Below are 24,719 nucleotides of genomic sequence, written 5' to 3' on the forward strand. Positions count from 1 at the left end.
AGCTTAAATAAATTCATGGAAGAAGTGGACAAATTTTTGGAGCTAATGGATGAGTGAAATAGGAACTTTTTTTTTTTTTTTTGCTGATGATGGAAAAGCTTGCTTTCTTGCATCATATTCCTATACTAATACTAATTTGGAATTATGAGATCAAGCATATTCTCATCCCTAGTATTTTCTCTGACATGCTGATATAAATAATAATCAAGCAGTTTATTTAGAAAAATTTTTTCCCTGCAAGTTCACCTGCCTGCTTATTCCAATCAGTCTGGGGCAGTTTGAAGACATTCCTGATAAGACATTTGCACTTGCTTGTTCACTCTATCTGCCTGTAAAGACTCTCATCATAGTTTTCACAATCTTTCAGTCTGTAGGTTATTACTACTCACATTATACCTTTGCTCTCAACTATCACACACCATAGATTCTATGCTGTCAATAGAATCTGTTTGTTTTGAGTGCTGGATTCTACACTGGAATTCAGGATTTGATGCTACAACAAGACCTAGAAAAATTAGGTAGATGGATGAGAAGTGGCAGTTGAGTTTTAATATTTAAAAATGCATGGTATTGTGGCCCGGAGTGCCAAGCGACCTTTTTAGCGTGTTTACTAGCGATTTTCCTATGGCGAATACTAGGGCTTTAAAAAACCCTCTATTGCTCGCAACATTACTGCTGACCACTCGCATTGTTACTGTGTCCCTCTCTGAGCAACATGACTGCTTCACCATTAGCAACATTAATGCTAATCCCACTTGCAACATTACTGCTATCACTATCAACGTACTGCTCTCCTATTCTTCTGATCACTTGGTTACTGGTTGGAACTGCTTCTACCTCCACGTGGCAGGACCAGTAACCTGGGAGAACAATCACCCTCTCCCAGGGCTAAAAGGAGCAAGCATAGATTTGAATAATTTTCCTTCCTTAGAGCCTTCAAGTTTAAGATCAGAAATGTCTGATGTCAATGACACTAATCAACCAAAAAGATTTCGAAGAGAAGCACAGTGCAATGAGATGCCAAACTTTCTGGTGATACACAATCTCTCTCTCTCTCCACCCAGGCTATAAGCAAGTTATCACCATCTGTTACCCAGAGATATTTGTAATCCATTGCTGGGCACCAAAAATGGTGAAATGACTACAATCTGGATACCTCCTGATAGGAACAGCCCCCTCCAAACATTCTCAGTGGCTACTCGAAACAACAACTTTTTGTGGGCTGCCAGTATCTGTCACTCCCCACAATACGTTAATTTTGTCCAAAGGTATCATCACAGAGTGGGACCTAATTACCGTGTCCAAAGAGGAATTAGTTCAAGAATTGAGCAATCAAAAGGTAATCAGTGCCAAATGTATAATGACTAAGAAAGGTGGAAATCTCGTTCCGACTCGATCCATAATCTTAACTTTTAGCACCCCAGAATTGCTATCCGTAGTAACTGCTGGCTATTTAAACTACAGAATTCAGCCTTATATCCCTAATCCCATTCTTTGTTTTCAATGTCAGAAATACGGACACTCCCAGCAGGCATGTAGAGGTGATGCATATATCCTATTTGTGGTTCCAAGGAGCATGCACAAACAGATTGTATAGCCTCAACTCCCATTTGCCCCGACTGTTAAGAAAGCCATCCAGCCTTTTCAAAATCATGTGAAATGTGGAAAACACGGAAGAAAATGCAAAAATATAAAACAGAACATAAAGTGACATACCATGAGGCATGCAGTTATGTTGACAATATCTAGTCATTCTTATGCATCTCACACTCGAAGCTCGCACTCAACAGCAGTTTAAACTGATGTATCAATACCACCCAGCACATCTATAGCTAACTGGGTTGAAACTACACTAGCAAACTCTGGAAAAGACATACCTCAAACTAAAACGAATGAAGCGACCAACACTCCAATTACCATCCCAACTGATAATCCAAAGGTTTTGCTGCTTGACAGTGAAAAATTTAAAACCACTAAAGAGAGCAAGAAAACCGAATCGCTCACCAACAGCCTGGAAGTTGATGTCCATTCAGAACCCATACTAGAACTCCATGCAGATGGAGTTCTAGTATGGATATTGGACACCACACTTTCCCAAAAAATCTCCTCTTTCAAAACAGATTCAGATGAATCAACCTCAAGAAAACCTAAATGATGCACACCATTTTACAATGGAATTGCAGAGGCTTTCATTGCAACACAGATGATATCAAAGATCTTATTAACCAATTTTCTCCAGTTGCCTTTGTCTCCAGGAAACTTATCTAACCTTACAAATTTCTCCGCCGACCGGGCTAGCCAGGTGGGTAAAGTGCCTGCCTAGCAACGCAAAGGTCGCGGGTTCGAATCCCGCCTCGGGCTTGGATCAAAGTACTGCAAAAACCTTGGGAGGTGCACTATGGCCACAGAAGCCAATGCGCCAACAACTACCAAAAAAAAAAAAACAAATTTCTCCTTCGATAAAGAACTATTGCCTTTATTGAAAATATCACAATACAGCTGATGCTGCTCATGGTGGTGTGGCAGTCCTTACAAATTCAGAGATCCCAACTAAACATATCCCTCTTCAGACTGAATTAGAAGCTGTTGCTGTTTGTATAACCCTCAATATTGCCATAACACTTGTCTCAATCTACCTACCACCAAACCATACTTACTCTTTAAAAGATCATCACACAGATACCTCCACCTCTCTGTATGTTAGGCAATTTTAATGGGCACCACCACTTATGGGATGATCATAAACTATAGATGGGGTCAATTCATTGAAAGCTTTCTAGAACACAAAAACTCACATACTCAATACTGGTGCACACACTCACATACAGCTCCCAAATGGACACACCTCAGTAACAGATCTCTCAATTTGTTCCCCAGTTTTGGTCCTGACCATAGAGTGGTATTGTAAGATACAAAATCTTACAGAATAAAAGTAATAAGAAGTTGGTTTTATTAATTAAGGAATAGGAATTCAAGTTGCTAGTTGAATAAGATAGTAGTATCGTCTGATTTCAATAACAAGAATTATTCAGTATGAAATATAAATTTAATGGGTAGTAAGAAATAAAGGCAGGGTCCACAAGCCATTAACTTCCATTATATGTGGGGGATAAACGAAGAAAACTGCTGTAAAGCAGCATGGGTCCAAGCACAAACAGATGAATTAAGATTTATGCAGGGTCGAACTTAGAAGTGAAAGCTACTTCAAACAGGATACCGTCAGGCACAAACAGGAAGTGGTTTCTTGACCAGCATTTAAGTTTCCTTAAATAAATGCTGTGGTCACTAAATGTGAGTTTCGTGTTTTTAAAACATTACAGGGTCAAGGCGTTAGATGAGAGGGGAGCGTTTTTATTTGGGATAATCAGCAAACATCAAAGGGCACGCCATAAGGGAGCAAATCTGGTAGAATAATAAAAGGGGGGGAATTATTGCAACACATGCTACTGGGCAGGCTGAGTAGGGTCTTCTAACAAATGAACGGAGAAAAATCCGAGGATGAGTATAAGATTGGAGGGAGTCAGTGGTAACAGGTGTGGTGAACTCGGGAGTTAGATGTGGGAGGAATAGAACAAAAAGGGAATGAAGGGGTCGAAGAAAAAAAAAAAGGGTGGAGATTTTAGTTAGTGTTAGTGAAAGGAGTTAGTGAGTCAGAGTTGGAGAAGAAATAGAAAAGAAAGAGTTTTTTAGATGGAGTAGCTGGTGGAGAAAGTAGCTAAGTTGTAATGTGTAGTCAGTTAGTAAGAGGGGTGGATAAGCTTTAAGATGAAAGTGAACAGTTAAGTCTTTGATTTAATAAGTTAGTGAGAGAGGCAGTCGAGTAAGTGGAAAGATGAAGTTGAGATGCAGAAGTCGGTTAGACAGTCAGACAGTTAATCAACCAATCAAAGGTAGACTGAGTTTCGAAGTGAAAGAGTGATAGAGATGAAGAACACGTGCCGTAGAGAAAGGGAAAATTTTACAAGATCCTTAAAGTAGATGAGAAGGAGTTAACTCCATTATCAAGGAACGAGATTGCCTGATATTCCAGAGAGAAATTATGCTGGAGCTTTGGATTTCATCAGCTCAAAAACAGAGTACAGCCATTCTGATTCTGATCAGATGAAAAATATGCATTCTTAAGAAATAAAGGTACCCGAGACCCAAGAAGGAATCCAGTATCTTATGTCAAACTCCCCCAGTGATTGTGAGATGCGACCCAGATGGAAAAGATCCACTACTCGCCTAGAGAAGGAAGAAGGATGTATTGCAAAGTCTGCCAAGTTATCTAAGTAAGTGATTAGTTTACTTAAGTACTCTCACCATCACACAAAGACGTATAGACACCCGATAACCAATTTATCAGAACTTTTGATTGAACACTGTGAGATATGTATAAGAAGTACTATATTGTAAAGTATAATTTAGTGAACGGTATGAATTGAAGGACATTAGCCAGGGCAAGTCAATATATATAAATAAATTTTGGAAGGGAATAGATATATATATATAAATTTTTTGAAGTGATTGATACCTATTAATATTTGGTTAAATAAGTGAATGACTAAGTATGAATTTTGGAAGGGGATAGAGGGAATAGAGAATGATAGTGGTGTAATTACCTACATTAGAGAAGGTTGTAGGCTACAGTCTATTAGAAACAGAGTAATGAATTATACTGAAATTAAGAGTATAGGAGCTTTATCAATTTGGAGTAGGAATTGTTTTGTAATGAAAGGAGAATGTAAACAGATTCTTTTAAGTCAATTGAACTGAGGAGTAAGGAAGTAGAAACATTATTATTTTGTTAGTTTAAAAGAGGGGAGATTTGATTAGCATTAGCATTAGTAGAGGCATTTGATGCAAGAAAGCAAGCTTATGCAGCATCAGCCAAAAAAAAAAAAAAAATAAATAATTAAATAAATAAAAAAATAACCACTTCCACTTCACCCCTCTGTTCATTCGAAATACCTGTCCAGCTGAGCCTTAAACTTATTTAGGCTATCAACTTCCACGACAAGGAATGGAAGTCTGTTCCACCAACCAACCACCCGCTGGCTAAAGGCAAATTTCCTCACGTCTATCCTACATCTGTCTTTCCTCAATTTGAATTTATGCCCTCTCAGGTGATTATTCTGAGCAAGAGAAAGAATCCCATCAGTATTGAGCATGCTCAAACCATTCAAGGCTTTATACATCTCTATCAGCTCACCTTGCTGGTGCCTAGTTCCAGACACTGTAATTTGCAAAACTTAAGCCTTTCTTCGTAAGAGCACCCCTTTGTTCCATTCACCAATCTTGTTGCCCTTCTCTGTACTCGTTCCAGCATCTCTACATCCTTCTTGAAATGAGGCCTCCAGACCTGTATACAGTACTCTAGGTGTGGCCTGACCATTGCCTTATACAAGGGAATAATCACCTCCTTATCCCTGCTAGAAAAATTCCTATATATCATCGACAATACACCATGAGCTACTCTTGCAGCCCGTCTGCACTGCTCAGAAAACTTCATATCTGCCTGCACAACCACCCCCAGGTCCCTTTCATTCTCTACCACTGTCAGTGTAGTACCACAGAGTTGATACGTTGCTCTGGGGTTGCTGTTTCCCATATGTAGTACTTTACATTTGCCAATGTTAAACTTCATTTGCCACCTCTCAGCCCATCTGCTCAACCTTTCCAGATCCTCTTGCAGTAGCATAGTGTTAGTAGTGTCCTTGACAACCCTGCCAACCTTCGCATCGTCTGCAAACTTGGACATTAAGCTTGATATACCATCATCAATATCATTTATAAATACAGAAAACAATAATGGACCCAATACTGAACCCTGAGGGACTCCACTAATAACATTAGTCCACGATGAGCAGTGTCCATTGATTACCACTCTCTGTCTTCTCCCCTTCAACCACCCCTTTATCCATAGCAGCAATTTGCCTCCAATGCCACACTGCTCCAATTTGTGCAGCAGTCTTCCATGTGCAACAGTATCAAAAGCCTTTCTAAGATCCAAGTATATAATATCAAAGTTATTCCCTGCATCCAGTTCTTTTGTGACTGCATCATAGTATCCAATCAAATTGGTCAGGCAAGACTTTCCCTTAACAAAACCATGCTGTGTCTGAGCTATAACTGAAGTCTTGTCTAGGTGATCCTGCAGTGCTTCTTTAACCAGTTCGGCCATTAATTTTCTGGGAATAGAAGTTAAACTAACAGGTCTATAATTACTTGTGTCGCCCTTTGATCCTCCTTTGTGAATTGGGGTCACATTTGCACATCTCCAGTCCATGGGTACTTCCCCTGAGTCCAAGGAAGCTCTCATAATAATGGATAAGGGTTTGCTTACTTCCTTTGCTGCCTCCTTTAATATAACTGGATAGATCCCAATTATGATTATGATATATGTAAAAGAGATAACTCTACTTGATTATACCCAATAGGCAAATATACCTTTGCTCATATACAATCAGTTCTAAGAAGGTGAAATTAGATTTATTTGGTCATGTGTTTAATAAATTTCTTTTGTGTTGATGTATCTTTGTAAATATGTACAATAAACATATTTTTATCCAATATGTGTGTAGTTTTTGTTGTTCTGAATACCAGCCTATCTGAAGGGGAATAAAAAGTATATATATATATATATATATATGTACCTATAGTAGTTCCTCGAACCTGAAATTTTCTGAGTAGATACTAGTCAGGTGCGCAAGTGAGGAGTTTATTTTAAAGGGGAACTAACCAAAAAGGATATAGAAAAAATTATAATTAAAATATTGTCAAGTTAAATAGTAGACAGATAATAATATATAGAACTAAGTATATAAAAAAACAAACCCCCACAGTACGTTATAAAGGATCGCACGGACATCACCCACTTTCCAATTGTGTGCAACTTTTTAATAGCACAGACTCCTTCAACTAAATCCTGCAGGAAATGGAAATTTGTCCGAGCAAACTAGACAAAATTTCATTCCTCGATTTCTCTTGATGAGGAAAAATTCCACCTACAGCATATTGATAATGTGACAGCTTACATCACGTCACATCTCCTAAAAGTAGCCAGACACAATATCATTATCAAATCCTCTGGAAAAAAAGCACTATAATTACTGGTGAAATGAGGAATGCACAAAGCAAAAGAAATGAGAAAAGCAAAGAAAGCAAAAATTATAGCCAGAAATTTATTTCGGCAATGTCCAACCACAACCAACCTCATTAATTATAAGAAGTTAAGGGCAAAAGCATGTTTCATACAAAGGCAAGCCAAGAGAGAATCCTGGACCTGTTTTGCATTGAGTTTTAACAGAAACACTGATCCCAAAATAATATGGAAAATAATTAGACAGTTATCCAGTAAGTTTCCTACCATAACTTCTCCAATCCTCTCCTGGAATGGGCAAGACCTATCCATCCCTTAGATATTGCTAATTCTTTGGGCAATACTTTTGCTGAATCTCAGCAGGATCAGCCTATACTACATCATTCCAATGAATTAAAGCCACTACAGAAAAGCATGCTAATAACTTTCAAACTACCTGCCTTCTCCCACATAACAAACCTCTGCAATATCCTGAACTTTTGCTTGCGATTAGAACAGCCCACAATAGTGCTGCCAGATGGGATTTATTATAGAGCTTTCACCCTCTCCTGTTTTTTTACAATCCTATATTTTTAGAAAATGTTTTTCCAGCTTCTTGGCATCACTCTACTGTTTTGGCATTCCTAAAGCCTCTAAAAGATCCAACAAACCTCCATAGCTATAGACCAATATCTCTATCAAGCTTCCTCAACAAAATCCTTGAAAAAATTGTCCACAGAAGAATCATCTGAATCATTGAGTCAGAACATCTAATGAGCCATAGTCAATATGGCTTTTGTTGAAATTGGTCATACTTCAGTCTTATGGTCAAGGCTGAATTTGCCATTCGAAATGCCTTTGTTAAACGTGAACATCTTGCAATGGTTTCAATAGATGTAGAGAAGGCTTTTGACACCACCTGACGACGTGGCATACTTAGTGATCTTTACTCTCTTGGTCTGTGGGGAAACTTTCCTGTATTTGTTCAGAACTTCCTACATACTAGATCGTTTCAAGTTCAATACCAACATGCCCTCTCTCTGTAGCTTTCATTCTGGAAGAAGGTGTTCCACAGGGATCAGTACTGAGTGCCACTATTTTTGCTCTTAGAATAGATTACATCACCAGACAGCTTCCAAATACAGTTGAGACTTACCTTTATGCAGATGACCTTTTCATCTCCTGCCATTCCAAAAACATGAGATCTATCGAACGGCATCTTCAGATATCACTTAATAAAATACAACAGTGGGGCAGCTTCAATGGCTATCAATTCTCGCAGCAGAAAACAGTTGCTATTAATTTTTGTAGACAATGAAAAGTTCCTCCGGATCCTGAACTTCAAATTTCTAATGTCCTCATTCCAGTCACTAATAACATCAGATTTCTAGGATTAATCTTTGACAGTAAGTTACTGTATTTCCCCATGTATAAGACGCATCTTTTTTCGAAAAATTTGGGGTCTAAAAACTGGGTGCATCTTATACAGTGGATGTAGATTTTTTTTACTTGCATTCCCCGCTTTTTCATGCTTGCTGTCTTTGCATTCATTGTTTTATGCTTGTTACCGGTATATTAGGTTACGTTTTGCCACGTTCTGCCCAGAAATGGCTCAGAAAAGATTTTTGTACAGTGCTGAATTCAAGTTAAAAGTGATCCAATTTGCAAAAGTGAATGGAAATCGTGCTGCTGAACGTAAGTTTGGTCCTCCTCCAACTAAGAAAACAGGTGGAGAAGGACCATGGCAGAAGAAGGCCATTAGAGGCAAGTCAGCAAAATGGCCTAATTTAGAGAGGGAATTGAGGAGCAAAGAACAATTGGAATTCCTATGTCCACAAAGATGGTTCAGCATGAGGCAAGAAGAATTGCTGATGAAAAAGAAACTGATTTCAAAGGAGGACACAATTGGTGCTTCAGGTTCATGAAACAGAATGGACTAAGCATGCGTACATTCACCAGACTTGCTCAAAAGATGCCTGAAAGCTATGAGCAGAAGGTCCTTGAATTTCATTGTTTTGTCATTCAATGTCGGAATAGACATCAGTTTGAGTTGGGACAGATTGCAAATATGGACGAAATCCCCCTTCAATTTGATGTCCCAAGTAACAGAACTGTTGATAAGAAGGGGGTGAAAACTGTAACTGTGAAGACAAGTGGACACGAAAAGAGCCATTATACAGTTTTTCTAGCTTGTTATGCCGACGGAACCAAGCTGCCTCCTATGCTGGTTTTCAAATGCAAAACAATGCCAAAAGAAGACATTCCTCGAGGAGTGATTGTCCACGTTCATGATAAGTTTTGGATGGATCAGGATGGGATGAAGATCTGGTTTGAGAAAGTTTGGAGCAGGAGACCAGGTGGGCTCTTACGCAAACCTGCCCTATTGGTGCTTGATAAGTTCAGGGCACACATAACAAAAAATACAAAGAAGATTGCTGCAGAGCAAAAAGCAAAACTCGCTGTCATACCTTGACATCCCAGCTCCAACCACTTGATGTCAGCATTAACAAACCCTTCAAAGCTGACATGAGAGACCAATGGATGAAGTCTTCTGGGGACAATTTGACACCAGCAGGAAGAGTGAAGAAACCAACTATAGGAGAGGTTTGTACCTGGGTAAAAAGATCCTTGGATAATATCAAGATTGAGATCGTTGTCAAGTCATTTAACAAGTGTGGCATTTCAAATGCCATAGATGGAACTGAGGACGAGGCAATATATGAAGACAGTGATTCATCCTCAGACACAGATGAGGACAAGCTAATGGATGGGAGTTTTGACAGTGATGAGTTGTATGAATTTTATGATGAATAAAACTTGAGTTCAATAACTTTATGTAATACATTTTTTTTTCAAATTTCGGGCCCCAAAATTAAGGTGCATCTTATACACGGGAGTGTCTTATACATGGGGAAATACGGTAAATTTTATACACCATATTAAAAATGTACATACTTCCTGTCTAAAAAAGTTAAACATACTCAGGGCATTATCCACCCAAACGTGGGGTGCAGATCGTAACTCCTTACTTCGGTTATACAGAACATTAATCAGACCTCATCTTGATTATGGAACTCCCATCTACGATTCTGCCAGAATGAGTGCATTACGCTGACTTTATCCAGTTCAACACAATGCTTTGAATATTGCACTTGGTGCATTCAGAACATTGTCAGCACACAGTCTCTACATTGATGCTCACGAGCCCCACTAACTTTATGAAGGAAAACACTGTTACTGAAGTATGCTGTAAAGATAAAAAGTTGTGCCTCGCATCCCATTCAGCCATACCTATTCAATCCGCCCTTAGAAATCCTCTTCAGAAATAAACCTAGCATAGTTAAACCAGCTGGTCTTCACCTTCTTGAACTAATTCAGGTTTGGAATGTTTCCATCCATTCCGTACAACAGGTAGTAACTTGTACTCAACCACTCCGCTTCCCTACTGACTTGTGACACTTACATCTGTCAATGGGAAAAGAATATTTTGCAAGCATCAAATATCTTCATGTAGCTCACACCCAAAGATATATTGATTTTCCCCAATTTATACAGATGGCTCTAAATCTAATACAAATATTGGAAGAGCTGCAGTGTTTCCGAATATTGTTATTTCAGCATCAATTTCATCTGAATTCAACATCTTCTCAGCTGAATTATATGCAATTAAACTAGCTTTAGAAAATCTGTTATGTGACTGTTCTTTAAAATCTATTATTTACAGATTTCCTGATTTCCTCAGCTCAGTCATGGCATTATGTAACTCTTCAGATAAAGTTCATCCTGTTTTAGATGAAATAAGAAACATATTACTACAAATTGAAGAATACCATCAACTGGTCACCTTCTGTTGGATTCCAGCACATTCTGTTATTTTGGGCATTGAACTGGCTGATAAAGCTGCAAAAAATCTGACTACCTTAGACTTAATAAATATCCTTGTTTATCAAACTTTGCATTAACCATTCAGGTATGCCTGTCAGAATGGGCAGCAATATGGCACTCTCAAACTAATAACGAACTCTTTCAATTTGAACATGATCTGAAAATTTGGCATTCCAGTGTCCACACAACAAGACGAGACGAAGTAGTCCTTTCAAGGGCAAGAATAGTTCAAACTTACCTGACCCATCTTTATTTACTCACAGGAGATGATCTGCCACAGTGTCCACGTTGTAATATAAATCTGATTAATAAACACATTCTCATTGACTGCCCCTACTATAAACATAAATAAGACAGAACTTCAACCCTGCTATCCTTGATTAATCTTGGTAAACCAATAACTTTAGAGAATCTCATTGGAGACAATGAGAATATTCCTGAATTTTTCAACTTCCTAAAGAAAACCGGACTTTTTAATAATTTCTGACTTTACTAATCTTTCTCATTTCTTTATATAATACATGAATGAATAGGTGCATTATAACCAAAGCAGCTTAAGCACTATCAAACCCCCATAACAATAGCAGCATGGTATTGCTTACGAGAAGCAGTAATCCTAGAATAACATACCAATTGGGTCGTACTGTCATCATGGCTGCAGAGAAAGAAAAAAGTCCCGGATACGCACATGAGGCCCTGTCGGTGATCTATTTGCAAGTAGGAAGAAGGAGGTGATTATTGTGTTATATAAGGCAGTGGTTATGTTGCTTCTCGAGTACTGCATACAATCTGGAAGTGTCATTTAAGGAAGGATGTGGAGCTTTTGGAACGGGTGCAGAGAAGGGCAATGAGATTAGTGAGAGCAACAAAAGGGTGCTCTTACCAGAAAAGCTTCAGTTCTGCAATTTGTAGCATCTTGGAAGTGGAGATCTGATTGAAGTATTTGAGGCTTTTATGGTTTGTGTAAATTAAATTTGACATTCTACTCTTACTTGGATGACATGCATAAAGGGACCTAAATTTTAATAGAAAAGTAATAGTTGTAGGATAGATGTGTGAAAATTTGATTTCAGCCAGAGAGTGACTGATTGTTGGAACAAACTGCCAGAGGTCCTTGTGTCAATATACACCTGACAACAATAAATTGTCAACCTGTGTTATGGAGATGGCCAGTTTAAATATATTTAAGAAAGAATTTGAAAAATTATTAGAGATGGACAGATGATAGGGGTTAGTTTTTTTTTTTGTTTGTTTTTTTTAAGCCGATGCTGTGTAAACTTGCTTCATTTGCCACCACTAACACTAATCATGTGTTTGATTCCGAATGGTTGCGGATCAGAATCATGTGCATGATTACATGACATGTTTTAAAATTAAACCAGAGATACTGTTTTGAATCAAGTTTTTGTTTCTGATTGAATAAAAATAAAAAATAAAAAAACCTCAAACATTTTATTAGGTGTGTTTATGCTTATTCTTATTATTTTATATTTTTTTATAATTTTTTACTGTTGAATACTATATAGCTATGTTTTAAAATTCAAACAGTGATATCTGCATGTAGACATAGGTTATCATAGATGACAACATGAGACCAGATTTTAAAATTGGAGGAGGGAAAAAGAGCACAACTGTTAATTATTGTTGTCTGATTTTGACTTACAAAAGTTTAAGTTCTCTGGAATTCAGATTCAGAAGTTAATAAAACTGAATTTAGAGATACTATGTCCAAAAAAAAAAAAAAAAGAAGGGCAATGAAGACCCATAATTTCAGGCTAATACTGGGCAATCAACTCAAAATAAGAACATGTTAATATATAAATGCATCTACATACAGTTTTCATTTTTACAAATTTTTAAAATTTCATGAAGAAATTCACTCTACACAGCCAATGCTTGCAAAAAAAAGTCACCCTTCATGTCACATATATGTAAAACAATATCACATTTCATTCCCTTAGAAGTTATCTGTTCTCCAGTATTATTAACTAAGTTCCAGGCAGACATACCCTGGTTCTATTATATCTATCCTTTCTGCACAATGTATTTCTTATTTCCTTACAAATCGAGTCACTAACAAATCGAGTTACGTCTTGTGGGATCAGTGTCTTCTGCTCTCGGTGTTCTCACCTGACTGCCTGTTGCTTGGAGTAAGCAAGTGTTGAGTTGTGCAATTGAGTACTTCGTGGGGGCCTTCCCCTTTTTATTTTCTTCAAGAACAAAAACTCTTTTCTTCTGATAAAAAAAATTCAAAGGTGATTCTGATTCAAAAGTTCAAAAATTTTCAAAGATGCCCATCAATTTTGGTGCTGAATTTCCACTTAATTTCCTCACTGTCTTCACATCAAAAGCACAAAAGACATCTCTAGTGGCTCTATTATGTCTCCTGATAAAATTCGAATGAGATAAAGTCTATGAATTTTGATTTAATTTTAAACATTGGATTGATATACTCCTGCAATCCTATATCATTACATAGTACTTATTTTCAAGGAATTGTTTGTATGTCTGAGGCATATCACTCTGATTTTCTTCACATTATTCGATGTTTGATGCTTTTGTGACAAATTTCTTTTATTAACTATAAAAATAAACATTACTTTTGTACTCTTATATAATTGTATAGCCCTTAACGTAGTTGCTAGTGTTATTTACACTGGATATCATTTAGTTTTTGAAATTTTGCTTACTTTCAATCATAGTTAACTCTTAATTTCATAAATAAATAAAAAATAAATCTACTTCCCTAATTATCTCTTATTTTCTTTATGAAATTAAGAGACAGTTATGAGATTGTTACCTGTCAGTGATAAGGGTTTCTCTTGTATAGATAAAAATATGATTTTCATATGTTGTGTGTGTGTGTGTGCTTATGGAGCAGAATACTATTATAATGATGAAAGTTTCTTATTTGTTCAGTATGCCTGTTATTCAAATCAAAATGTTTAATATTTCTTATTTACTTCAGTATAATTCTACAAGTAATTTTCATTTGTATATATGATTTATTTCCTAGGATGCGGAGGAATTATTCATAGTCCACATGGACACATTAAATCGCCAAATTATCCATCCCAGTACCCTGCGAATGTGGAATGTATATGGAAAATACAGTTTGAAGATGGTTATCATGTGAAAATTTCTTTTCCTGATCGTTTTGACATTGAAATGCATTCAAATTGTGAAAATGACTATATACTGGTAAACTTAATTTTGAAAATAATCATTAATTTTCTTCATTTATATTGAATCTCCATATATTACTTGTATATTCATAAATACACTTGCTTGTACATATACACTATTTTTTTCTGTACTGAGGCAATCATATCAAATAATTATGATAATCTCTATTCTTATATCACTGGCCAGTAAATTTATACCCTTTTTTTTTTTTTAACTCATAATAAAACACAGTGTTATCCATATTCAGAAATACCTATGTATTCTGTAATGCTGAACATGAATATTAACATTTCGAGAATTTTCTAAAAAAATCACACCTGGTGTTTAAGAAAATTAGTATTTTTGTTTAGTAGGTTATAACAAATCATTTATCATATCATTTATTCAAATCATATGAACTTAACCTTTAACCCTGATTTCTGCTTGTCCACCCCCCCCCCTCAACTTCCTCATAAATTAAGTGTCCAGAAGTAACTGACAAACATATTTGAATTTTACTTGCCTGTATATCTTTTTCCTGTGAAAAAAAAAAATTAAAATGACAACTAAGATGGAGTCGATGAACAAGCTCCACATAGTTTCTTGACAGGGCCATGCCTAGTTGATTAATAGCTAAATCCATAATTAACAATTCATAATTTACCCCTCCCACAACTTAAAATGTATGTCATTCCTGCACCCCTAGCAAAAATTAGCACAGGAAAACAGTTCATAGCGTGTGTGTGTGTGCTTCGATCAACTTAAAATCAACTTAGAAGTGGAAGTGGTTTTTTTTTTTTTTTTTTGGCTGATGCTGCATAAGCTTGCTTTCTTGCATCAACTGCCTCTACTAATGCTAATGCTAATTTTATACAAAAAATTTATTTAATTTTTGCACTTCTAGCAGAAATATGCCTACAGCAAATCCCTTATTCATCCATACCCTGGCACAGCTCAATTTCCTGAGCTCTGATTTCCAAAAAAAAGCAGATTACCTCGAAGACGACATTCCATGACACTTTATCATGTACGTTGAGAACATCAACAGAAGATATGACTTTCATTAACATTTTGATATGTGGACCGATAAATATATCCCTCTTTTGTTTTTGCATCACTAACCTCTTGAAATTTTTGTTTTCCAAATATTAGAAACTACATCCTTCTTTGTCCAGTACTCTTAATTTTTTTTTTCATTATGCAATAATTTGATTTAATGAGAATAATAGCAATAACAGCTTAACTAACAGTACTCACCTCAAATAATCTGCTTAGCTGTATGGTGTTTAAGGCAAAGTTGTGGAAATTCAATTAAATGGCATAGAAATGGAATTTAAAAATAAATAGAGTAGGGATTATTAAATAGCGTAGGAGAGATTGTGCAAAGCTCAAGGAGTAGAATTTTTTTCAGCCTGGTCTGTGCCTGTTGACAGGAGAAACTACTTCTACAGGGATGGGGATACACTTAAATAGAAAGGGTGCAAGATTATTTGCTGATGCTATCAAGGACAGTGTTAGTGGGCTGGAAAACTGCTAGATTGGGGAAAATGCACAGATTAAAAGGTTAAAAGTGGCTGCAGGCAGAAACAAAAGTGATTCTTGCCACTGCTTCTATTAGAATGATCAGCAGCATGGAAAGCAAGGCAATGGAGATTTCAGGGACTGTTAGAAGTCTTAGTAAAACAAATAAATACATGGGCTGTGTTAGGGTAACTAAGAGTAGAAACAGGTGCATGTATACTTGCATGAACACCAATGCTAGGAGTAGAGTTAATAAATTTGATGATCTTAAACTGCTAGTCAAGACATCAAAGGCATATATTGTTGGGATATGAGAGACATGGTGTCACACAGTTATAAGCAGTGCAGAATTGGAATTTGGGGAGTACTATGTGTACAGAAAGGATAGACAGGACAGGAAGGGAGGAGGTGTTATGCTGTTAGTTAAGAAACATAAAATCTAAGGAAGTGCATCTAATTGATGTTGGACAATACAATGTTGAGTCTGTTTGGTGTGACACTGGAAAAGAAAGAATGAGAGTAGGTGTGTGTTATAGACCTAATGAACATGATGAGTATAATGAGCAATTGTGCAGAGAAATAGTGTACAGTAAATCAGAATGTCATACTGGGGGATTTTAACTTTCCAGATATTGACTGGAACTTGTGAATTGGTCATTCGCACACTAGCAAGATTTTTTTTGGTTTTATTGGATGATTGTTTTCTACAGCAGCCTGTTCCAGAGGCAACCAGAGGTAGTAATCCTCTTGATCTGATTATCAGCAATGATTAGTCATGCATTAAGATTTTGCAGATAAAGGAACCACTGGGTGACAGTGATCATAATGTACTGATATGGGAATTACTTATAGATGTAACTACCATCAATGCTAAAAGAAAGGCTTTTGCTTTCGTAAAAGTGACTACAGGGGTTTCAAACAGTGTTTAAATTCTGTACAATGGGATCAACTGATGATGTTAAAACAATGAATTCGAAATGGGAAGCCTTCATGGACTTAATCTTGGAGGCTACTAGGCTTTTCATTCCAACTAAGAAATACTGTTCAGGGTTCAGGCCTAAATGGATGTCAGACGAATTAATGAGGCTCATGGCAGAGAAGCAAAATGCATGGGATACATATAAATTATCAGCCGACACAGAAGCCTATGGCAGATATAAACTTGTCTGTAATCAAGTCACAAAGCAAGTTAGGCAGGCAAAGGCAGATTATGAGAAATCTTTACAAAAGATGTAAAGAAAAACAGCAAAGAGTTCTTTACTTATGTAAACTCTAGAAGGAAAGGGTTGAATCAGATTGGACCACTTAACATAGATAGGTTGACTATTGATGATCTTGCTCAGGTAACTGATAAACTGAATGAGTATTTAGCATCTACATTCACACATGAGGAGTTATTCAATGAGGGGAATGCCAGAAGTTTGTCAAACTCTAAGAGGGAGCTATGTGATTTTATAATAACTAAGAGCAAAGTGGAGGAGAAATTGTTGAAGTTAAACATAAGGAAGGCACCTGAGGTGGGCAGAATCTATCCAGTTATATTAAAGGAGAGAGCAAAGAAAGTAAGCAAACTCTTAACCATAATTATTAGAGCTTCCTTGGACTCAGGGGAAGTCCCCATGGACTGGAGTGTGCAAATGTATCACCAATTCACAAAGGGGGTTCCAAAGGTGACACAAGTAACTACAGACTTGTTAGTTTGACTTGAGTTACAGGGAAAATATTTAAGTAACTGGTTAAAGAAGTATTGCAGGATCATCAAGGCAAGGTTGCAATAATAGTTAAGACACAGCCTGGGTTTGTTAATGGGAGGTCTTGTCTGACCAATTTGATTGGATACTATGATGTGGTCACAAAGGAACTGAATGTCAAAAATAATTTTGATATCAAATACTTGGATTGCAGGAAAGCTTTTGATAGTGTTGCACATGGAAGACTGCTATACAAATTGGACAGGTATGGCATTAAGGGTAAGTTGCTACAATGGACAAAGGGATGGTTGAGTGGGAGACGATAGAGAGTGGTAATCAATGGACATTGCTCTTCATGAACAAATGTTATTAGTGGAGTTCCATGGGGTTCGGTGCTGGGCTTGTTGTTATTTTGTGTATTCATTAATGATATTGATGAAGGTATATCAGGATTAATGTCCAAGTTTGCAGATGATACACAGGTTGGCAGGGTTGTTAATGACAGTATGCTATTCCAACTGGATCTAGACAAGTTGGGCAAATCGGGCTGAGAAGTGGCAGCTGAAGCTTAACATTGACAAATGCAAAGTACTGCATGTTAGCATTAGCATTAGCATTAGTAGAGGCATATGATGCAAGAAAGCAAGCTTATTCAGCATCAGCCAAAAAAAAAAACACACACACCACTCCCATTTCACCCCTCCGTTCGTTCGAAATACCTGTCCAGTTGAGCTTTAAATTTGTTTAGGCTATCAACTTCAACAACAAGTGATGGAAGTCGGTTCCAACAACCAACCACCCGCTGGCCAAAGGCAAATTTCCGCACATCTATCCGACATCCGTCCTTCCTCAATTTGAATTTATGCCCTCTCAGGTGATTATTCTGAGCAAGATGAAGAATCCCATTGGCATTGAGCATGCTCAAACCATTCGAAACCTTATACACCTCTATCAGACCACCTCGTCGGTGCCTAGTCTCCAGACTCTGTAATTTGCAAAACTTAAGCCTTTCTTCATAAGAGCAACCCTTTGTTCCCTAATCTTGTTGCCCTTCTCTGTACCCGTTCCAGCAGCTCTACATCCTTCTTGAAATGAGGCCTCCAGACCTGTATACAGTACTCAAGATGTGGCCTAACCATTGCCTTATACAAGGGAATAATCACCTCCTTATCCCTGCTAGAAAAATTCCTCTTTATCATTGACAAGACACCATGAGCTACTCTTGCAGCTCGTCTGCACTGCTCAGAGAACTTCATATCTGCCTGCACAATTACCCCCAGGTCCTTTTCATTCTCCACCACTGTCAGTGTAGTACCGCAGAGTTGAAACATTGCTCTGGGGTTACTGTTTCCCATATGTAGTACTTTACATTTGTCAATTTTAAACTTCATTTGCCACCTCTCAGCCCATATGTTCAACCTTTCCAGATCCTGTTGCAGCAGCATAGTGTCAGTAGTGTCCTTAACAACCCTGCCAACCTTTGTATCATCTGCAAACTTGGACATTAAACTTGATATCCCATCATCAATATCATTCATAAACACCGAAAACAACAACGGACCCAACACTGAACCCTGAGGAACTCCACTAATAACATTAGTCCACGTTGAGCAGTGTCCATTGATTACCACTCTCTGTCTTCTGCCACTCTACCATCCCCTTATCCATAGCAGCAATTTGCCTCCAATGCCACAATTCTCCAATTTGTGCAGCAATCTTCCATGTGCAACAGTATCAAAAGCCTTTCTAAGATCCAAATATATAATATCAAAGTTATTCCCTGCATCCAGTTCTTTTGTGACTACATCATAGTATCCAATCAAATTGGTCAGGCAAGACCTGCCCTTAACAAAACCATGCTGCGTCTGAGCTATAACTGAATTCTTGTCTAGATGATCGTGCAGTGCTTCTTTAACCAGTGCCTCAATTAATTTACCTGGAACAGAAGTTAAACTAACAGGTCTATAATTACTTGTGTCAGCCTTTGATCCTCCTTTGTGAATTGGGGTTACATTTGCACTTCTCCAGTCTATGGGTACCTCCCCTGAGTCCAAAGAAGCTCTCATAATTATGGCTAGGGGTTTGCTTACTTCCTTTGCTGCCTCCTTTAATATAACTGGATAGATTCCATCCACCCCAGGTGCCTTTTTTATGTTTATCCTCAACAATCTCTCCTCCACTTTCCTCTCAGTTATTACAAAATCATCCAGCTCACTGCCAATGTTTACTTTACCTACATCATTCTCCTTCCTGAATAACTCCTCATGCGTGAATGTAGATGCAAAATACTCGTTTAGATTGTTAGCCACCTGAGCAGTATCCTCAACTGTTGAACCATCAATATCCAGTGGACCAATCTGATTCCTCCCTTTCCTTCTTGAGTTTAAATATGTAAAGAACTCTTTTCTGTTTTTCTTTGCATCCTTTGCCAAGGATTTTTCGTAGTCTGCCTTTGCCTGCCTAATCTCCTTTGTGACTTGGTTACAGACCAACTTATATCTATCATAGGCTTCCATGTCACCCATTAATTTGTATGTATCCCATGCATTTTTCTTCTCTACCACATGTCTCATTAGTTCATCTGACAACCATTTATGCCTAAACCTTGAACAATATTTCTTAGTTGGCATGTAAAGCCTGGTAGCCTCCAAAATTAGTTCCTTGAATGCTTCCCATTTTGAGTTTGCTGTTGGTAACATCATCAGTTGGTCCCACTGTATAGAATTTAAATACTGTCTCAGACCATCATAGTCGCCTTTACGAAAACAAAAACCCTTCCCTTTACCTCTGATGGTAGTTACCTCCTTGAGTAAATCCCACTTCAACACACTGTGATCACTGCCACCTAGTGGTTCATTTATCTGCAGATTCTTAATACATGAAGAATCACTACTGATAATCAGATCAAGAGTATTGCTCCCTCTTGTTGCATCACGAACATGCTGATGTAGAAAACAATCATCCAATAAATCCACAAAAGCCTTGCTAATGTGCGAGTGACCAACCCACAAATTCCAGTCAATATCTGGGAAATTAAAATCCCCCATTATAAGACTCTCTGATTTACTGGCCCACTCTATTTCCCTGTACAATATCTTATTATACTCATCAAAGTCATTAGGCCTATAGCACACTCCTACTCTCAATTTTGATTTCCCTATGCTTATGTCACACCATTAGCATTAGCATTAGTAGAGGCATTTGATGCAAGAAAGCAAGCTTATGCAGCAACAGCCAAAAAAAAAAAAAAAAAACCCACTTCCACTTCACCCCTCTGTTCGTTCAAAATACCTGTCCAGCTGAGCCTTAAACTTATTTAGGCTATCAACCTCCACCACAAGGGATGGAAGTCTGTTCCACCAACCAACCACCCGCTGGCTAAAGGCAAATTTCCACACGTCTATCCTACATCTGTCTTTCCTCAATTTGAATTTATGCCCTCTCAGGTGATTTTTCTGAGCTAGAGGAAGAATTCCATCAGCATTGAGCATGCTTAAACCATTCAAGGCTTTATACACCTCTATCAGATCACCTCGCTGGTGCCTAGTCTCCAGACACTGTAATTTGCAAAACTTAAGCCTTTCTTCATAAGAGCACCCCTTTGTTCCATTCACTAATCTTGTTGCCCTTCTCTGTACTCGTTCCAGCAGCTCTACATCCTTCTTGAAATGAGGCCTCCAGACCTGTATACAGTACTCTAGTTGTGGCCTGACCATTGCCTTATACAATGGAATAATCACCTCCTTATCCCTGCTGGAAAAATTCCTGTATATCATTGACAATACTCCATGAGCTACTCTTGCAGCCCGTCTGCACTGCTCAGAGAACTTCATATCTGCCTGCACATCCACCCCCAAGTCCCTTTCATTCTCTACCACTGTCAGTGTAGTACCACAGAGTTGATACATTGTTCTGGGGTTGCTGTTTCCCATGTGTAGTACTTTACATTTGTCAATGTTAAACTTCATTTGCCACCTCTCAGCCCATCTGATCAATCTTTCCAGATCCTGTTGCAGCAGAATAGGGTCAGTAGTGTCCTTGACAACCCTGCCAACCTTTGTATCGTCTGCAAACTTGGACATTAAGCTGGATATACCATCATCAGTATCATTTATAAATACAGAAAACAATAGTGGACCCAACACTAAGCCCTGAGGGACTCCACTAATAACATTAGTCCACAATGAGCAGTGTCCATTGATTACCACTCTCTGTCTTCTCTCCCTCAACCACCCCTTTATCCATAGCAGCAATTTGCCTCCAATGTCACACTGCTCCAATTTGTGTAGCAGTCTTCCATGTGCAACAGTATCAAAAGCCTTTCTAAGATCCAAGTATATAATATCAAAGTTATTCCCTGCATCCAGTTCTTTTGTGACTGCATCATAGTATCCAATCAAGTTGGTCAGGCAAGTCTTCCCCTTAACAAAACCATGCTGTGTCTGAGCTATAACTGAAGTCTTGTCTAAATGATCCTGCAGTGCTTCTTTAACCAGTGCCTCCATTAATTTTCCTGGAACAGAAGTTAAGCTCACAGGTCTATAATTACTTGTGTCAGCCTTTGATCCTCCTTTGTGAATTGGGGACACATTTGCACATTTTCAGTCTATGGGTACCTCCCCTGAGTCCAAGGAAGCTCTCATAATTACGGCTAAGGGTTTGCTTACTTCCTTTGCTGCCTCCTTTAATATAACTGGATAGATCCCATCCACCCCCGGCGCCTTTCTTGTGTTTATCTTCAACAGTTTCTCCTCCACTTTACTCCCAGTTATTTCAAGATTCTGTAGCTTACTGCTAGAGTTGAATACACCTCTGGCATTCCCCTTGCTGAATATCTCCTCATGTGTGAATGTCGATGCAAAATATTCATTTAGTTTGTTAGCTACCTGAGCAGGATCATCAACAGTTGACCCATCAATATCAAGTGGACCAATCTGATTCATCCCCTTTCTTCTAGAGTTTACATAAGTAAAGAACTCTTTGCTGTTTTTCTTTGCATCCCTTGCCAAGGATTTCTCGTAATCTGCCTTCGCCTGCCTAACCTCCTTTGTAACTTGGTGGCATATCAACTTGTATCTATCATAGGCTTCTGTGTGATGTGTTAATTTGTAAGTATCCCATGCATTTTTCTTCTCTGCCATATGCCTCATTAGTTCATCTGACATCCATTTTGGCTTAAACCTTGAACAATATTTCTTAGTTGGTATGTGAAGCCTAGTAGCTTCCAAGATAAGTTCTTTGAATGCTTCCATTTTTGAATTTGCTGTTGGTAACATCATCAGTTGGTCCCACTGTATAGAATTTAAATACTGTCTCATTCCATCGTAGTTGCCTTTATGGAAGCAATAACCCTTCCCTTTACACCTAATGGTAGTTACCTCTTTGAGTAAATCCCACTTCAGAACACTGTGATCACTGCCACCTAGTGGTTCATTTATCTGCAGATTCTTAATGCATAAAGAATCACTGCTGATAATCAAATCAAGAGTATTACTCCCTCTAGTTGCCTCCCGAACATGCTGATGTAGAAAACAATCATCCAATAAATCCACAAAAGCCCTGCTAGTGCGTGAGTAACCAGCCCCCAAATTCCAGTCAATATCTGGGAAATTAAAATCTCCCATTATAAGACTCTCTGATTTACTGGCCCACTCTATTTCCCTGTACAGTTCCTTATTATACTCATCAGAGTCATTAGGCCGATAGCACACTCCTACTCTCAATTTTGATCTCCCAATGCTTATGTCACACCAAACTGACTCGACACTGCCCTGTCCATCGATGTCAACTGGCTTCACTTCCTTTGACTTTATGTGTTTCTTAATTAATAGCATAACCCCTCCTCCCCTCCTGTCCTGTCTATCCTTTCTATATACATTGTATTCCCCAAATTCCAGTTCCGCATTACTTATATCTGTGTAACACCACGTCTCTGATATCCCAACAATATCTGCCTTTGATGTTTTGAGCAATACCTCAAATTCATCAAATTTATTTACCAAACTCCTAGCATTGGTGTACACGCAGGTATACATGCACCTGTTTTTATTCTTAGCTACCCTAACACAACCCATGTGTTTACTTGTACCGCAATGACTCCCAGCAGTCTCTGAAATATCCTGCATCTTGTTTTTCAGGCTTCTGCTCATTTCAATAGAAGCAGTGCAAGAATCACTTCCACCTCTGCCAGTGGCTACTGTTAATCTATTAGTTCTTGTATCCCCCCAACTAGCAGTTTTCCGACCCACCTAACACTGCCTCGACAGCATCAGCAAAAATTCTTGCACCCTTTCTATTTAAGTGTATCCCATCCCTGTAGAAGCAATCTCTCCTGTTAACAAGTACAGTCCAGGCTGACAAAAATTCTACCCCTTGAGCCTTGCATAATCCCTCCAGGGCCGAATTGATCGACAAGGCTCTCATCATATACTCCCTCCTATCGTGTCTGGGCAGAATTGCAGACACTTTCAAATTCAACCCTAATTCACAGCTTTTTTTCAACAGTGACCTGTACTTGCTAAGTAATTCCGCCGGTCTCCTACTCTTAATATCATTAGTGCCAACGTGTACAACTATATCACCTTTTGTGCCCTTAAAAGATGATATCCGCTCTACAACGTCATCAACCTTTGCCCCTGGCAGACATACCCTGGTCCTATTCCACCTATCCTTTTTACAAAGCATGTTCCCCGTTTCCCTGACAATAGAGTCACCAACAACTACTAGTTCCTCTGCGACCAGCGCATTCTGCCTAGGGGGCTGCCTCTGTGTTGCCTGATGACCAAGTGCAAGCTCTTGCGTTGATGTGGGCAGCTGAGAGCTTGATGGGCCCCTCAATTTATTTCCTTCGAGGGCATCCACCCTGTCCTTCAAGCTCTCATGAAGGCCCATAACAACGCTGAGTTGTCGCCTGATTTCCTTGCACTCCTTACATCGTGCGCACACAAAGACATCTTGGCAGTATCATGTCCCATACCCTACTGCTCCGCAAACATCAAGCAAACAGTGCATTTTAAAAGACTGTGATTCAGAGGGCAACTGCCCCCCTCAGTTCTCCCCTGAACCACAGCACTCCCATTAGCTTGAGCCTTTTGCTTTGCTGCTCTGGTCAGAGTCATGATTCCGATTTAATTCAATAAAATTTCAAAACAAAAATTAAATCCTTAAGTTATATCCCAAAACAGTTATGTTATATCTTTTTTTTTCGGTATCTAGTGTTTTCTACGAGTTCCCTTTATACAACTTCCGTATCACGTGTACCACTATAGTTATGTATTAATTATTTGTTACGATTAAGTCTTTATATATATAGAGAGTTAAAAATACAATTTAATTGACAATAAAGTTTATCAAGATTAATAGATTTACTGATTAATTGACAATAATATATTATGCAC

The 24,719-nt window shown here is 38.2% G+C and overlaps 1 protein-coding gene across 1 annotated transcript in view; it reads left to right on the top strand.

The window, feature by feature from the left end:
• LOC150088287 (cubilin-like) overlaps positions 1-24,719 on the top strand; it is a 1,623,406-nt gene that overhangs the window by 1,159,156 nt on the left and 439,531 nt on the right. Inside the window, exon 34 of the mRNA XM_090370104.1 lies at positions 13,962-14,146. Within this exon, the coding sequence (XP_090226230.1) occupies positions 13,962-14,146 (185 nt within the window). The remainder of the gene's footprint in view (positions 1-13,961; positions 14,147-24,719) is intronic.

The sequence above is a fragment of the Mastigoproctus giganteus genome, chromosome 3, assembly GCF_048544385.1.
Source record: "Mastigoproctus giganteus isolate SK-2022 chromosome 3, ASM4854438v1, whole genome shotgun sequence".
Lineage (NCBI taxonomy): Eukaryota > Metazoa > Arthropoda > Arachnida > Uropygi > Thelyphonidae > Mastigoproctus > Mastigoproctus giganteus.